The 18618-nt window shown below is 42.4% G+C and overlaps 1 protein-coding gene across 1 annotated transcript; it reads right to left on the reverse strand.

Moving 5' to 3' along the window:
* Nucleotides 1-10252: 10252 nt before the first annotated feature.
* Nucleotides 10253-16175, reverse strand: fam83d (family with sequence similarity 83 member D). The gene is made up of 4 exons (XM_058632786.1): nucleotides 15158-16175; nucleotides 13222-13389; nucleotides 11955-12079; nucleotides 10253-11474 (listed from the first exon to the last, which is right to left on the reverse strand). The coding sequence occupies exons 1-4, from the start codon at nucleotides 15635-15637 to the stop codon at nucleotides 10589-10591; spliced, it is 1659 nt and encodes a 552-aa protein (XP_058488769.1). The 5' UTR covers nucleotides 15638-16175; the 3' UTR covers nucleotides 10253-10588.
* Nucleotides 16176-18618: the final 2443 nt, after the last annotated feature.

The following is an 18618-nucleotide window of genomic DNA, read 5'->3' on the forward strand; positions in this document are numbered from 1 at the left end:
AAACACATGAACACACACAACGCTGAAAATAAAGTCGCATGTGAAACAATGAATTCACGTTTACTTTAAGGACACTCACAAAAGCAATGGGCAGCATCAAAGAGGTGATGCATTCACTTCACTGTGAGTCACATTACAAAGAGAGGTTGACCTTGCCTTTGGCCTCTTGGCTGTCTGACAAAGCAATCCCCATGCTCTGGTGCGGTACACGGCTGCCCTCTAAATGAAAGCAGCTGAGAGGTGAAGGGCAGCGAGGTCTATGGAATATCAATGTGCGATGCTCTCAATTAAGATTAAAGCTTAGAATTGAAGCCTCTGGAGCTGCTTCCCCAAGAAATGCTTGACATTTTACCCTTGCTGACTCTGGATTTAAAATTGTCCTGCGACACCAGAACCACCACCGTTACCAACCACTGACACTAACTAGCTGCCCCTCCCCTGCAGGGCAAGGCAAGGCCTCCCCGTCTGAATTAATTTTGTACACGTTGGCTACAATCAGACGTCTGAGAAATAAGTGAGAAGGTGAATGCTAGTGAATGATAATAATACAGAAATATGGACAAAGGATGTCTTTTTGGGGGGAAATATGAGGCAGTTATGATAAACACTAAGACACGAGGAGAGGAGAGGAGAGGAGAGGAGAGGAGAGGAGAGGAGAGGAGAGGAGAGGCAGAGAAAATCTACATCTGCCCATTTTAAATGTACATACAAGAGAGAAACTTGTACATTTATAATGTGATCTAATCTCATTCAGAACCGATCATGAATCCATTTCCACATCAAACATGACGTCTTTTATCATCACAAGCTACAATTTCACACTTGATTCCCTTCAATTTAAAACAATATTTACGTGGATTTAATTTTCTTTTGTCCACGGTTTTCAGTTTGACTGTAAAACACAAGTCAATATCTTCTCTGTGATTTACAGAACATGATGTCAAGGCTTTGGATTCCGTCTCATAGCTTAACAGAATATAATAGTGATGTGTGTGTGCTCTCACCACAGCCGAGCAGCTCGCAGGTATTCATCGTTGTGTCTGCACATGCACATATGATGGGTGTGTTTAAATCAGTAAGAAACACACAGCAGCTCATTTTGTGTAAAATAATATGGGACGTGCAGGTGGAGCTAAGCTAAGTGTATGAGGCTGAACAGTCTATAGAGCAGGGACTGATTAGGAATAAGATGTAGGAAATAAGATAAAAATGGAGACTATCGTGTAAACCTCCACCCTCAATAAACAGAATTCCACATCACGCTCCAACTCTGCAGTTAACTGAATCAATGCAATTCCACTTGTGCTGATGTTGCAGACTGAGGCCCCTTCCCCCATCCTCCTTCTCCCTCTCCCTCCTCCCGCTCCCTCTCCCCCTCTGTCTTTCTCTGTCTTACACACACTCCTTTCCCTCCCCATGCCGCTCTACCCATCGTAACACATTAGCAGCAGAAGCTCATACACAATCAAGACAAGGCAGTGTATGAGGTGTCAAGCCAATTTGTTTCCCTTGGTAGAGCTACATCACATTAGCAGGGTGCCTATACCCTTGAGCTAAATCCAAGTTCACACAGAGGAACGGGTTGTCAGGCGAGGGAGGGCAGCGGTGTCAGCACTTTTCAGATGGCTGCTGACGTGAATCCAGCAGACTGACACGTATGAAAAAAAGCTTCATATTCTGAAATATGCTCCTTTGGATGTTCTTTTTTTGGTTGGTGTTGATGGAGTTCCCTGCTGGAGACAGAGGGCACAGTCAGAAAAATTAAACAAAAGCAGTTCTTCGGTCAAAGGTCAGGACATCAAGTGAATCTGCCGAGTGAGTAAAAAACACTGTGCTTTTTACATCCACTCTCATCAGGATCTCATGCCTCCACACGGACGTGATATGATTTCAGCCTGAGCCTGAATCACAAGACTAATAAGACACAGAGAAGCCAGTCAATAGTTTAATTATCTGACGTCTGTCTTGCTCAATAAACATATAATTGACCATCCTAGCACTAATGATAGCCATCCCATTACCCATGAATCCAATGGATTTGGCGTAACCACCACTTGACCTCGCTGTGGATTTCCTGGCCTTCGCTACAGGGTCAGAGTGTATCTACTGTTCACACCACTGTGACTACCCTGATGTCTCAGGATGTGACTCTCAGCTCTGCCAGAAACAGTCCAAGGAAAAAATGCAATTACTGCAAGATTATCATACTGCCTCTGTTGGACTTTTTTCACTGAATTCATGAATATACAGTGTACGAATCCTTCTCGCATCTCAATCTGATGCAGCGCACATCTCGGGTTGACTGGTGGCCTTTTTTATTTGTTTGTTTTCACAGGGAGATCATTGAAGTGTCATCTTGATAAAAAAACTAAACAAAAAAATACCAATACATGTCAAAAAAAACATGTAAAATTAACTTCCACAGCCTTAAAGAAGTGCAGTGTGAAGGATGTGTTTTTCCTAAATATAGCTGGTGTCAGGTGAAAACCTCCAAAATGTCAGATAAAGAAGATCTTTTTTCGGTAGTTTTTTTTTTCAGCTTGATGACTGAGCATTTTTAAGTTTATCCAATTAATATTTTCAGGCCACAGAGGATTATCATCATTATTATTAGTTAAATATTCTAGTGCCAACAGTTACATGTGAAGATTGATACCTCTTTGCTTAAAGAATACTTCACTGATTAGCATTTAGCTTTGTATTACTAGAATAGAGGTAGTATTTTGGAAACATTGTGCTTCCCAACCTCAGTTTTCCCCTGAGTCGAGAAGTAGTTGGGTAGCACAATTTTTCCTATTCTAGTACTAACACAAAGCTAAATGCAAAGTATTTCTTTGACATAATCTGTGTTGAGTGTGTAACATACATGTGTTTGTGTTTAGATTAATCAAACAAGAATGAAAATGTTCATTGTAGTTCAGCTTCTGTGAAGTGTTTTTTTTTTAATATAATCTACACATGTGGACTGTGAACAGGCACAGCAGAGAAAATGTGTTGTAACCCTGAAAAAGAAAAATCAATAAAATTGTAACCGTTAGCTATTTTTTGAATATTTTCAGTGGTTTATTATGTCACTATATTATCTATTATATTATGTTTTCTTATTCTGATAAGCATGTTGCATGAAATCAATTGTTTCTTTGCTAATATGTGATACCTTATTATGAACCATCATCGTAAGCAGGCTTACTTGTGGTTCCCAGAGTCTGTAAGAGCAGAATGAGGTGCAGAGCCTTCAGTTAGCAGGCTCCTCTCCTGTGGAACCAGTTCCCAGCGTCGGGTTTAGGAAAATTAAAACCGTCCTTTTCGATAAAGCTTATAGCTTAGGCTCAAGGAAAGCTTCTCAACAATGAACTACCCCTTAGTTTTGCTGCCATATGCCTAGGGGTGCACTGAGCGTTCACACATTATTTGTATGAATATGACTTTATGATATCACACTAACGTTGTTGCTTCTCTCCCATAGTTTGCCTTTATTCTGTCTTCAGTCATTATTATTGTCTTTCACTCTTTGTTTTAAACTGTGACTCCACGGCTGCAGGACCCTGATTCTGATGCTATTATTATTATTATTAACATCTTTGAGTCTGGTTCTCTCAGAGATTTCCTCCTGGTTGGTTTCTCCACTTAGGCCCAGTGCATGCTCACCGTGTGAGTGGATGGTTTTCTGCTTTACTATGTTAAGTGTGTGAAGATAATGTGGTGTACATTAAGAACATAGGACAAAACGTTAGTAAACCCTATATGCCTTTGAACGCCCTCTGCACAAGATCGACGTTAGGCCAGACCACCAGCTGATACCAGGGATACATCATCGGTCGTGTATCTCAGCGAACACGATACACTCTCTCTACACCACAGGCTGGTCAGACCTGGGTCTTTCCTCCTCATTGAAATCCACTGGCTGCAGCACTCAGCAGTCCCTGACCGCTCCTTCAGGCTTTCCTGTAGATCCCCAAGTCTTCAAGAGGCCTACAAGCCGCGGCAGTCAACCTCCACTGGGCAGACTAGTGCTCTACGGCCTCGCTGTTCTGCATCTGCCTTCCTCTCAGTGGCCTTATCAGTGGCATCCTCCAGGTGCCGTCAATACTAAGAAGTAGACAGTTTGCAGAGTGTTAGATCACAGTACCAGGTGGTGGCCATTTTTCCTATAATAGCCAGTGTTTCCCAGTCCTGTGCTCCTTCCATACGTCCACGTCTGGCCTGTGAAGAAGGTTTTTGATGTCCTTGTTCTCCTTCTCACAAACAAACTGCACCAAATGTTATTGGGTGGCTGATCTTTTCGCTTCAATAGCTAGAATTCAATTTGGTAAAAGTAGGTTGGAGACCCCTGCTCCCCCTTGTTTCTGTGTGATTAGTTCACTCTGCACTCATCACTGCACGTGTGTGAATTTCACAACGTTGTGTCACCCACATACACACACACACATGCCCCTCTCTCCCTGAATGTATCACCAACCTTTGGACTTCTCCATGACTCTCCTTAATAGTTTGCAGAGAAGGATCATTTAAGCAGACAGATGGATAATAGATTGTGTAGCATCAATGCACGGATCAATGGAAGACAATGCATCAATAAATGGACAGAGAGCTGGTGAAATAGACACCAGAGGCAATATGGAGCAGTGTAGAACATCATTCTCTGGAGCTCATGGTGGAGGAGGCTTAGAAGAGTTGGCCCCCGTTGATAAGATGTCCCTTTGAATAATGCAGACAATGGAGCTGACAAGCTAAGCTGCTATAGCATGGCTATACGGTCCCACCCCAAACACACACACACACACACACAGCTTTTCTTTTAGGGACACTGACTTTCATTCATTTATGCAAACTTACCAAAACCTTAACCTTAACCATAACTAGTTATGTCCTCTTACCTCTAACCTAAACCCTGGCCTCAGTGATCACAACCAGGCCTCAGTCCATATTAGGAATACTGGACCAAACCAGGTCTGTTTGTACCAGAAAAGCTGCCAAAGAGGAAATGAAAGTGTGAGAGTGGAGAGAGAGACAGAGAGAGAAAGAGAGAGAGAGAAGGAGCATTTCCCTGCATTTACACAGCTATAATCACATGACAGTCATAGTCATAGTGAGGCTGTGATGAAGCGGACTGTGACCTCAGTATAAAGTGTAGAGTGAGGCAGAAAACCAGTGAAGGATCAAACCTGTGTTTTTGTACTGTCTCTCTTTCATTAGGAACAGGAAGTATTGGTTTTTTTTTGCTGATACACATTCTGTGGTGGTTTTATTTCACTGGAACACACGGTGTCTCACCAAAAGTGTTCAACAACTAATGTTGTGGTCGTGTACTCACTCGTCACTCCAAACTTGTGCTTTTAACGCTATCCCGCTCTCTGATAACGACATTTATTACCGCTGTCAGCTGTTTTAAAGAGGCATCCCAGTAAATCTAATGAATATAATTCCTGATAGACCTCTGTTTGTCCTCCTTGGACGAGCAAGTGGCAAGACACTACAGCTGTTTCTCATGGGCCTGTGCCATAAATCTCTGGTGAATGGCTGGTTTAAGGCTGGGTGCTAAGGAGCAGCTGTGCCCATCTAAAAATAGCGGCAAGGTTGCTGCCAGACAGCGTGTTTTTAAAGCTCAACATGCAGCTTAGCATAAAGAGCGTATCAACAATACCTTCCACCTGCATTATCCCAGCTGCAGCTCTGCATCAGCAGTACTGCTCAGGAAGTGAGTGGCTGTTGTGCAAACGGAACGTCCGCGCGTGTCATCAGTTTGTCTGACTCACTCACCCAAACAACGGTCAGTTGGTGACCACATAATTGAGACACACTTTATATTCCAATGAGGTGAACATTCATTATCAGTGTGTCGGTCCTGAGGCGGAACGTAGCGACAAGCACCGGCCGCCCTGATGGAAAACAGGGCTCAGATGGCACAGCAAACACAAAATCATTATGACAGGCACCGCACAACAAAGTACAAATCAGCACACTAAGCACATTTTATCAGTGTTTTCCTCAAGTCAGGATCTTTCTCCTCCAAATGAAAGAACAGACTGAAAGTCCTGCACGCACACACACACACATACACACACACACACAAAAGAATGTATTTAGCTGCACGTGCCTGCCTGGGTTTAAGCAACTGTAGGGTAAATGATGAATGCAAAACACAGTGATCGGCAGTGTTCGAAGGAGCCAAACGGCACCTCTGGGAGTCACAATAGCTCACAATCTGACTAATGAAGGCCAAGTAGTCAAGCTTCAAACTCATCAACCATGTTTGCAGTAATTAAAATGTTTATGCACGGCATCAGGAGAGCCATTTACCTCTGTCAGTTAGCGTCAGAAGCTAAAGCTGCAGTTTGTTCCCTCCACGAGACACAACTAAAAAAATCATCATGTCTTACAAAAACAATCAGCTGCAATAGCTTTTTTTATATATGATGATAAACTTTCATAAGAGATGTGGGGCATCTACACCCAGGCGACAGTGATGCACATGTAGATGTACTGTTTGTCTGCATCACCCTGATCTATTGTGTCCTGTGGGCCTCTGCAGAGCAGAGGGAGGGGCTGCCATCATGTCACACACTCTGGCCTTTGAATCTACATCTGTATCATGGCACATGCAAATATGCATATGTCATGAAGACATGAAAAACATCATTTCTATCTGTTCGGTCGTACAGTCTGTCCGTGTGCCGACTGTCCGGGTGAATGTTTGGTTGAATATTATGTTACACGTTGCTGACGGACACAAGGACTGGACCCCAGTGTGCAGCAGGACACGCTGAGCTGCAATTCTCTGGTTTTTATCTGTTTAAATGAAGCTGCAGCCGCCTTCACTCCAACACCTAAATGTTACAGAGAAGCCTCCACAAGGAATCTAGAACAAATGCATCTACAGTATGGATGATTCAGGTGTGGTCTTTTAGGGTGGAATGGACTCATGTGATGATTATTTTAATCCAACAAACAAAGCTTAGGTGGATCCAGACCTCCTTTTCTCTGTGAGCCTACGAAAGCCAAAGGAAGTGGTGGTGGTGGGGGGGAACACAGTCACTTGTTTTAGTTGAGGACCGCACGCCCTCTGGTGGCTAAGCTCTGCCACTGTTGGTGACAACGTGTACTGCTCATCACATCACAAGTGGGGTCCATGCAAATCTATGAAAATAGACAGAAAAATCAGTTCAAACGTGAATTGCAGGGAATATGTGTTGAGCCTAAGATGTGCAGAAGGTTGAGTGGTGTATCCCCCCCTCTGTTTCTCTGGTTACACACAGTTACAATCAAATACTACTACTCACTACTCTCACACCTTTTTATTTACTTGTAGATTGATCCCCTTCAGCGACGCCATTATACATAATGAGTGCAGAGGCTGAGGATGTGCTTGCCTGGTAGAGGACGCTCACACCACAGGAGGAGCCACTGGACCATGTGTAACATCACACTGGTAATAACGTGGTCTCATAGAAGACATTATTCATTTAAAATGAATTATTATTAAAAACTTAGCCCCCATAAGTGAAATGATTACATTTTAAGGTGAGGACATGTTATATGGTTAGGTTAAGGTAAGGGTTAGGCCTAGTAGTTATGATAAGTAGTTACGGTTAGTAGTCCTCTGAGGTCCTGGAAACCAGACTGTGTCTGTGTATGTGTGTGTGTGTGTGTGTGTGTGTGTGTCACTTTGTTTATTACTACTTTGTTAAGACATCAAAACAATGAGAGAAAATGATGCAGTAAACAACGATACATTTTATATTTTAGACTATTCATATCAATGGTTTTCAAGAATTCACCTTATGAAATCTTCGTCTTGCCCTCTTCGTGCTAACGCAGGGTTAGCGATGCCACACAGTTTTATACAGTGAATATTTATGACTGTTCTAATTGTTCATATTATGGCAAGAGCCACTCAACAAGAGCCACTCAACAAGAGCAACAACAGTCCATTGCTACTTTAAGGCATGACGATCAGTCATTCTAGAACATTTCAAGGACGTTTGAATGAATCCTCAAGTGCAGTTGCAAAAACCATCAAACGCTGTGATAAAACTGCAGTTCATTACAATCACCAACCTCAGAAACTGCAAATGAAGAGCACTTCAGGTGAGGTGCTTCACTGACTTCATCTCAACAGAGGCCTTCACGAGGTGGAATGGCTGAAAATATACTGAAGAAGAAGAAGAAGTGAATTGTTTAGGCCAAGAAACACAAGGACTAGATATTAGACCAGTGGAAATCTCAGCTTGGGTCAGATCACTCCAAATGTGTGACACAGAAAAGGTGAGCGGATGTTTTCTACAACGTGAAGCAGGAAGGAGGAGGAAGAGGAGGAGGTGTGATGGTGTTGGTGACGCGGTTAGGGATTTATTCAAAATTCAAGGTGCACTTAACCAGCATGGTTACCACAACATTCTGCAGCAACAATCCATCCCGTCTAAGACAATGGGCTTTATCTCACACCCATGGCAAAGTGTTGCTAGTTTTCAACCAACATATTTGTCATTTCTCAGTGTGCAGGTGGCAGATGCACGTGAGTGTGTGGGTGTGTTTGTCGCAGGTTGGGCTGGCACTATGTTTAGGTCAATTACCAAAACCTCGGCTCACTAGGTGGAGATTTAAGTCCCTGGAATTTATTAAAAGTAAGATTCTGGATTACTGGCTGAAAGTCAGGTCGTCTCATTCAACGTTGTTCATATCTGACAAGGAAATCTGTTAAATGGCTTCATGAGCTGGAGCTGGTTATTTAAAAAAATGGACCCAAGCCGATCACTCCATTCTTCTTGAACTAAACAAATTAAAAGCAGAATATAACTCGCTAGGACTAAACAAAAGTATTATGAACAAAGGGAGAGAAGAGGACGGTTTCTTGCACAGAGAGCGTCCGAACACCAAATCAATCGTATCAGGGAGACAGAACGATAGAGGCCAACTGAAGATAGATGATACAGAGATAAATGTCTTTATAACTTTATAAGTCTTTTTTTTTCTTTCAGGAGATTAGTTCTTTTTTAACTAGTGTAAAATGTCCAACCCTATTGCAAGAGGAACAGTGGGCTCCCTTTATGTCCCTCTTCTTAGGTCACTTTTATCATTTTTAAGGAGTGCAGGTATTCACCCAGGTCAAGTGGGTTTTCTTTAAGGATAGTACGTCATCTGATCATCTCCACAGGCTGCTTCATTTTATGTGGCAAGCTGGAAGTCAGACAGCTCTTTCACTGGATGCTGAGAAAGCATTTGACAGGGTGGAGTCGGAGTACTTTTTCAATCATTAGAAAGGTTTGGCCTTGGTCCCTCTTTTATTACATTACAGTCCAAAGGCATCTGCGGTAACAAATGGCAGGAAATCTCCTCTGTTTCAGCTTTACAGGAGGACGAGGCCGGGCTGCCCACTGTCCCTGTCAATATCCGCGTCCATGCTTGAACCATTAGCAATAGCTCTTAGCATAAACTACCCCTGTATGCAGATGATGTTTTGATACTGTCCAGACATCCAACAAGTGTACCTCACATCCTCACCTCTCCACGTGTGTCCGCTTACACAATCAAGAGGTCAAAGTCTGAATGTTAGGCAGGGATGGCTTTTTATCTGGGTATAAAACTTAAGTCATGGCTGGATGACACTGTGACAATTAATCTCCTCCCTCTAATTCAGGAAATAGAACCCATGCTACAACTCTGGACCAAATTAGGACGGTCCCTTCTGGGGGAAATTTTACAGACAGTCATAGTTCTTCAATTGCATTATAAAAGTAATATGTTACCATTAAGCTTAGCACACAACTGAGGCATTGCTAAAATATTATGAAGCTGTAGAACTTTTTGTGGTCTGGGAAAAAAACATGTCAATCTGACAAAATGTTAAGCAGCTATAGATGAAGGCCTGGATGGATGAAGGCCTGGGCCTCCACATACAGGACCAACCAAGTTACAAACCCAGGTCTTTTTGCTACAAAGGCAAGAGTGCTAACCACTGCACCACCGTGTGGCCTGAAGATAAAATACTAAACATATTTCAAGTAAGCAACAAAATGCACCTGAGTTTATCAGTGAAAGACAAAGTTCAGTGGTTCTGTAACAGTAAGTTTGACATCACTGCTACAGTTCTCTTTGATTTGTCACGGTTGCATTACAGCAAAAAGAACCGGGTTCATGACCCAGTCTGAGAGCCTCTGTACCTGTCCGGGTTCTTCTCAGTTATGAAGACTGAAACACTCAGCTGGGTTCAGAGCTCAACAGAGAGAGAGAAAAGACACAAAAAGCTACAATCTACCAAAAATAGGTCATTTATTAGAAAGGCACGGTGACAATAATCTGGTCTCAGGAGGGATGATCAGATTAAGCTACAGCAGGAAAACGGTGACTTCGATCACACTACAGTAGATATGTGAGTCCTATCCATCGCAGCAGAGCATGATTGTGCAGTTTTACAATCATGCATTATCATTGAACCAGAAATAACACCCAGCAGGAATGACTACAGTTGGGCACAGCAGTTTAGACAGAGTACAGTTCTACTGTATGAACCAAGAGCATTTGTATGAAACACAAGCAAGTCCCACAATAAACCCTACAAAAGCTCCTTACCAAAATCCCTGCAGACAAACTAGTGTATACATCTGGCTCTTGGCCATGTGCCTGTGCCCACACTTTCAACAACAAGTCTGGGGTCTGGCTCCTCCTCCCAGTCTTTGTGTTCCCTCCGTCTGCTGTGAGCGCCAAGTTCCCGAGTCATGTTGGTGACGTCCGCTAGCTCTCGCCTCTGGGACAACGAAGTCACCATGTGCTCGAGCTTGGAGCGGATGGTAGAGTAATGGTGCCTGCGCTCTTCGGCCAGTTTGTGGATGCAGTCCTTCAAGGAGTCGTCGGCAGCTGCCCGAGCAGGTGAGATGTGCCTGGGTGATGTGACGGAGGGAGAGGAGGCCTGCTTTGCTGCTGTGTCCGTCTCTGTGATGATGTCCGGCTGCGGTGTGAGCTGGAGGTCAGTCTGGGTGTCACTGTCGCTCACCGACCTGCTGGTCTGAGTAGAGGCGTGGCAGAGGGCAACGTTTGTTATCGCTGCTTCTTCCTCGGGCAGCTGATCTGTCGGGACAGGACACGATGTGCCACCGGCCAGGATCTCCTTATGCATGTCATGCTGCTCCTTCCAGTCTTCACCTATGGTGGAGGCGTTAGACACTTGGCTGGTTTTAAGACGAGCTGGAGAGTCCCACGTGGGTCGCTTCGCTGAGACTTGGGGTTTTTGGTTGGGAGTGCTGGTCAGACACACTGGCTCCAACGGCCTGACTCTGACCATGTGAGGGGAAAAGGTGACTGAGGGTTTGATGAGGTGCTCGTAGGTGCCACTGTTCCGGAAACTGGGAGGCGCCTGAGTATTTATAGGTAGAGACTGAGCATAGAGGATGCGGAACTCCTCATCAAACTTCTCTGTTATCTGGCCGGAAAGTTCAATCAGATTGCTGCTGTTCAGTTTCCCGTCAGTCCAGGTGAACCTGCAGAGGAATGAAACACGTGGGACTAAAAGTGAGAGGCATTTAAGACTGAATTAAGACTGGGCAATATATCGATATTGTACAGTAACTCTATCGTTGAGACATGAGACAATATATGGTTTCAGATCATTATTAGGTATCTGTGATGACTTTACCAGGTTTTATAGGCTGTTGCATTGATAATTGTCATATTTATGATATGGAATACATTTGTGAAATGCATTAAACATTATAAATTCAATATTATGTATATACTGATTAAAATGAAATAGACAAATTTATATTTTTTGTAAAAAAAAAAAGTCACAAAAAAGTATATTGTGATTTTTATTTCCCCATTTCCCCCAGAACTAGAGAGAATTATTTTTTTTAAAGCTTGGTAAATTTGTGAATTTCATGCATTTCCATGCTGCAATAATAGTCAAATAAAACAATGTGTCCACTTTGACCTCAGGTACAATCAGGCTTACAGGTTCTTACCTGTAGGAACCTGTAGCTACTCTGTTGCCATCGACCAGCATGAACTTCTCATGAACTTTCCCCGTAATCCTGGCTCCAGATCGCATGTAATAAGTCGTACCCGTTATGGTTCGCACTCTCATTTGCTGTAAGGATTAAAACAGAGAGTGAACAAGGGTGAGAGGAAAGAAAAGACCCGCCCAGTCAAACATCTGCTGCAGAGCTGCTCTTACATGGGTTTACCTTTGCAAATCATAAAAGCGTACTTTAAAAAATAACTCCTCTGCACTTGACTAACTGCAGGACCCTTCAGTTAGACATCAAGCACCTGCTGCTCCTGCCAATATTTCACAATGAAATCTAACTAATGGATTCAGAGAAGGTATTGTGTTTGTGCCGTACTTGACAGGCTGATGGGCGGTCCACACCAAAACCAGCCTCGTGAAGTTTATCTTATTAGCATTTTATCCACATGGAAACAGCATTTTGGGAGCAGCTGACCCTGAAATGAAATTTATTTAGTGGGAAAAGCTCAGAACACTTGTGTTCTCATGTAAACGACCAATACACTACTTTGGGATAACGATGATGTCATAGCCACGCCTCTCTCTTGCACTTGCACTTGCTTATGTTCACGTGTTATCTTCCTCTTCTCGTGTTTGGAGATTGTTTGATGGTATACACTCCAACTTTGTTTTTTAAAATACACACCACACATGTACATCTCCTCCAGTTTTGGTGTACTTCTGGAGCAGCACTACAGCGCCACATACAGGCCTGTAATGTGTACTACAGTATTTAGAGACATTCAGGTTTTGTGTGGATGAGGACATTCCCTGAAATGAGGCCATGTTTATGGAAAACCTTGGTTTCCATTTTGTTTCCGTGTGGACTGGGACATACTTTATATTCTCATTGTCTGTTTTGTTGTGAACTGTGCACAAGAAACAGTTCACTGTTCATGCATCCACTGTGTATCTAAGTATCATGAACATTATTATTGTTTTACACCACTTTTCTCTTGGGCAACTGAAGAATTCTAATTCTGAGCATTTCTGCTTTTCACTAAACAAACAGCATGGGCATTATAGCAACTGCAAATATGTACACAAAGCCTATTAAAAGAAGTGGAAGACTTGAAGGCTCTAGAAAGACGCGGTGGGTCGATCAATCACTCATTCAGCTTCGTGTGCATAAATACAGAGCGTTGACTATTTACATATTTTAATTTGATGCCATCTGCTGTGCACACAGGGCCACTCCCAGCTTTACCGAAACAACCACATACCCGGAGGTCATCCAGGCGAACACCAACATTTGTGCACATCTTGAGAAAAGCAGGAGCACATAATTGGTCCAACAGGATGTAGACAGGTACTCCACGCTGGGAACACGCCTCCTGGAGATCTTTAAAGATATCCAGATCTGTCAGGGAGTCTGTCACTATGGCGATCACCTGCAGTGAGGAGAAGCAGAGGTAATATAAGAGAATTCTCTCCCAGATGAAGCACATGATTGTGTTTTTCATTATTGTTCCATGCAAGGCCTCAGTGAATGTCTGTCAGACACACTCCCTGCAATGTGTGTCCCGATGAGCTCTCTATTGACTATGGTCTGTTTCCATGGCAATCAGCGTGTAACACTTGGTCAGCAAACAAATGACTTTTATGCAGGACACAAGTAGGTGCACTGTCAGGCTTGCTGCCATTTTCCTCCGCTTCATTTTTTTTTTTCGACTACGATTTGTCTTTTTGTCGAGGAGGAATGGAATTTCACATGCTGTGGGGAGGATATTTTAGATGTGCTTACATTGGTGTTACTATCCACATGCAGGTCTGGAGCTGCCCACCTTATTTGGATAAAAGTGTCTGGGTTGTTTTCAGAAAAACATGCATAGCTGAGTTACATTTCAGAGAAAGGACGCTCCTGTGACGTGAGCGGGACGATGTGTTCTGTGAGTGCAGTCAAAAGATACAAAAGTCAAACGGCATCTTTTAGCTTTGATCCAGGGAGTAAATTCATAGTTTAAATGTTTCTAATGAAGGGAAGAATCCAAACTTTAACAAAGGGGAATGAAGCAAGTCAAGGCACATCTGGCACACAGGCCTCACACAGGCCTGAGGTGCTGCTGCTGCTGAGCCACACATTCACTCACTCACTCACTCCCTCCTCTTCAAGCTGGAATGTTCCTTTACAAAAAGGAGAAGCTGGACTGACAGCTCCTGCCAGAAACATCAGTGTGAACGTGAATGCTTTGTTATCTGTTGGTTTGTCTCTTTTCTCTTTAATCAAGACGTCAAAACACTCAAACTTCTAATATTCACGTCCATCAAAAGAACTCCACACGAACAGTCTGCAGTGGATCTTGAGGATGATACACAAATATTTTTTACAGGTGACTTCACACACACACAAACACACACACACACACACCCAAAGTACTAATGATTAAATAAATAAAATCACATTCTAACCTACCATCAAAGTATTTAGGCCCATTTTAAAATCAACATTAATATTCATTTGGATATTACAGTATTATTATCTATATTGCACATAGATCATAGAGCTACAACTAACTATTATTTACATAACCGATTAATCTGTCGATCATTTCCTCGATCAATCGAATCAGAGTCAGTGTCAAACCTGGAAATGATGATGCTCTCAAATGTCTTGTTTTTGTCCACAAACCAAAATTATTCACTTTTGAATGATTTCTGTTTCATGGAGCAAAGAAATTCTGATTAGATTCACATTTAAGAAGCTGAAACAATCATGAAAAAAAAGCTTCAAATCAATTCATCCAGTAATGTACACAAGTACAGTAATAATACAACTTGAAACAATAAGGCAATTGAATTTGAATTCAAATTAGGGATGATTAATAGTTATAATGCTTAATAATCAACTAATTGGTTTGATTGTTTTTAATAATTAAAACAAGTTCTCTTGAGTTTTTAGCTTCGTAAATGTGAATATTGTCCGGTTTCTTTGCTCCATTTAAAGATAGAGTGAGAGAGGATCTGACATTGTGTGGTTCTAGATTAATCAGAAAATAATCGATAGATTAAATTATTCTAAAAATAATCATTAATTGTGGCCCTAATTAAAATATAATAATTGAACATTTAGTAGTAGCCTAGTAGTATAGATGATATGGTTAGGGTTTTCACAGAATGATTAAGCAGATAAATGAAGAGTGAAAGTGAATAAATGCAGACCTCTCTGGCGCTGTGGATCATCTTCCTCGCCGCCTCCTTGCAGCTGTAGATGTTCTCTCCGTAGCTGGGCTGGAAGTGCGCCACGGCCCGCGTCACTCCCCGGTACGAGCCCGCGGTGAAGGCGGGCCAGCCCATCTCCAGCAGCGGCGGCTCCACGTCCGACACCTCGGGGAAATAAGTGACGGAGGAGCAGTCCATGGAGCTGCTGAGCGACTGCTCCAGCGGCTGCTCCTCGCCGGCCACGGAGACGCAGCGCGGGTGCGCGGCGATGCTCCCGATCTTCCGGATCTCATCGTCCGACAGAAAGTTCGGGATCTTCTCTCTGGACAGGAAGTCCAGAAAGCGTTCGACTCCTGCTGACAGCAGCTCCTCCAGCGCCAGCCGGTGTCTCTCGTTATAAACCTCCTTCAGGTCGTCGGTCCCGGCGCGCTTTAGTCCTGGTCTCAGCGGTGAATCTTCCCAACACTGCGACAGCGCCATGGTTGGTGCCCTGTGCTCTGCTTCTTCTGACACAGGTGGTGCAGCAGCAGCAGCAGCAGCAGCAGGTAACGGCTGTGACCCTCAGGGACTCACATTCGTATCCTGTTGTTTTCCCTCCGTGCTGATCCCTCGCGCCTCCACATTGGCTGGAACACACACGCACACACACACACACACAGCTGAACGTCGGCTCCGGAATCGCTGAGTCACGCCGTCACTCTCGCGAGGAACGGCTCTCATTGGTTCGTTTGGAAGAAAACAAACCTGCAGTACGTCCTCCTGCTCTGCTTGGATCCGGTTACACACACACACACACACTGTACGGTGTCTTCTGACTTCAGAGGACAGTACGTCGACTTAATTCATTTAACCTTAACCATAAGAACTGCTGTCATAACACTATCAGCTCACTTCCGCCCAACTTTCCTTCATTTATTTGAAGATTTACATCCCCACAACATCTCCTTACCCTAACCAGAATCAGAATCACCTTTATTGTCATTATACAGTGTACAACGAGATTAAAGGACAGCTCTAGTAGTGCAAGTGAAGAGATAAGAGTGGAAGAAGAAACAACAAAACAGTGCACCAACACCTTCGACAAAATTAGAAGGATATGTAGTTAAAAAAAAAAAAGTATTCAAAAGTATTTACAGTGGGAGCCAGTAAGGGAAATATGCAGTATATGATACAGTACATTGTTCATTGTACAGCAGAGTGGATGTATGTGGGGTTTGTAAGAATATTGCACTAACAGATTGGAAGAGTTACTGATGTTAAGCACTCTTATTGCACAACTGTCTAAATGCCCTTCTGAAGGCTTAGTCTGAACCCAATTCTACATATACAACAACACACCAACACACACACATAAAAAGAGAAAGAGAGAGCGAGAGAGGTCCCACTCTGACTCAAGTCCTGAAATGATTTTAGCCCATCTGTCCACCCGTGTGTCATCTGTCACAGTGTCTGCAGCTCATGGAGCTGTTTGTAGTCACAAGAAATAGCAGTGTGAAGTGAAAAGTGTGCGCCTCAGTCTGATGTTAATATTTAATTCCACATCTATCTATCTATCTATCTATCTATCTATCCATCCATCAGAAACTTCCCAATCATTTCGTCACATTTTTAAAAGAACAAATAAACCTGAACAATGGCTTTTTTGGATGATGGTCAGGATGAATAAGATGATCACATGAAATGAAATTAAAGATGAATGAATGAAGTCAAGGGCAATGTCTGACCTCTTGACCTTAATCTGATCTCTGAAAAAAACCAAAACATTTGAGGTTTGAAAAACACTGGCCAACATGTTTCAATATTTTATGGACCAAACAATGAATGAATGTAAAAATAATCAACAGATCAACTGGTTATGAAAATAATGTAGAGTAGAAACATAAAATACAAACTGTCCAGGGTGTGACTCCACCCATCGCCCTATGTCAGCGTGACTCGTGGTAGATGGATGGATGGATAGGGCTGCAAGTTCTGCTACTAATGAATATTTTCATAATCGATTAATCTGACGATTATTAATATAGAGTAATAGACTAATAGAGTACTTGTTATCATGTTCTCGAATGTCCTGTTTGTCCACAAACCAGAATTACTCAGATTTAATGATTTCTTTGTTATATGGAGCAAAGAAACCAGAAAATATTCACATTTAAGAAAATCTGAAAACTTAATAATGAAAAAAAAAACTCAAACCAATTTATCAATTATCAAAATAGTTGAATTCTGTTACTTTCTACATTTCACTTTCTGTATTTTATGTTTCCATCCATTAGGAGCTGAAATAATTACTCGATGAATCGGATATGAACTATTTTAATAATTGATTAATCGGTTAATGAGTTGGCAAACATGCCATTAATTAAATACCATGATAAAAAAAAAAGTGAGTTCAGTTTTGATTTAATAAGCCACATTATTCCATCAGCAGCAACAGAAGCCACTTCAAACCTGATCCCACACAGACAGGGAATCACATTTAAGCAAATAGGAAATAATGACACGAGTAAAGACCCACATTATACTTCACAATAAGCAAACATGGATTAATGGAGACAAATATTTTGTTAAGATCGACAGTGTGACATAACACCACCATCAGCACATGTTCATACAGTTGCTTTAAGTTTGTGTTTGTATGTCAACGTATTTACCTTTCAATGGCTAAAAACCACATTTTAAATAATAGTGCACATTACATCACATTCTCATGGATGAAATCAACTTGATTGTGACTGTCAGGTATACCGTGTTTTACAGAAGACACGTTTATTAACAATATGCTGCTGCCGTGACCTTACCTGACCTTTTATTTCTTTCACAAATATTCAGTATATGCTGATAAAAGCACATACATAAGCGTCTATGTTTATTCTGCAATCATCCTCTTTCCTCTCAGACCCTCATTGTGAACGTGTCTCTACACAGGCTGCATTTACACTGCAGGTTACCTGAAAATGGTAAATCGGCCAATTCAGAAGTGAAAGTGGTGTTAATATGAAATGTTTTAAAGTCTTAAAAGGCATGAAACCTCAGCACTGGTTTGAGCCTGGTCATGAGTCATGTGATCGTAGAGTGTGATTTATTTCCACATACCAACAAGGCCTGAAACCCAACTGACAACATCCGAATCCATGTGCTTCCACTGTCGCACAGTGGGTCACGTCTGATTTGTGCCACATGGAAGAGAAAGATCAGAAGTGGGTCACGCAGTGTCATCAGTCTTCAGAAGGTCAACGAGGTCACGGGATCATGACTCACACACTTCATGTGATTCAAAGATGATGTAAGTTTATGTCAAATCGAAATGCCCAGTTCATGGACACAGTGGCTCGTCAAGAGTTTCCTGTTTCTCTCAAAATGACATCAGTGATACTGAAAAAGACACACGTGACCTCATTAAGATGAAGCTCAGTCAAACTGCATCACTCATGTACACACACATACATTTACACACATGTACA

Source organism: Solea solea, chromosome 6 (assembly GCF_958295425.1).
Source record: "Solea solea chromosome 6, fSolSol10.1, whole genome shotgun sequence".
Classification (NCBI taxonomy): Eukaryota; Metazoa; Chordata; class Actinopteri; order Pleuronectiformes; family Soleidae; genus Solea; species Solea solea.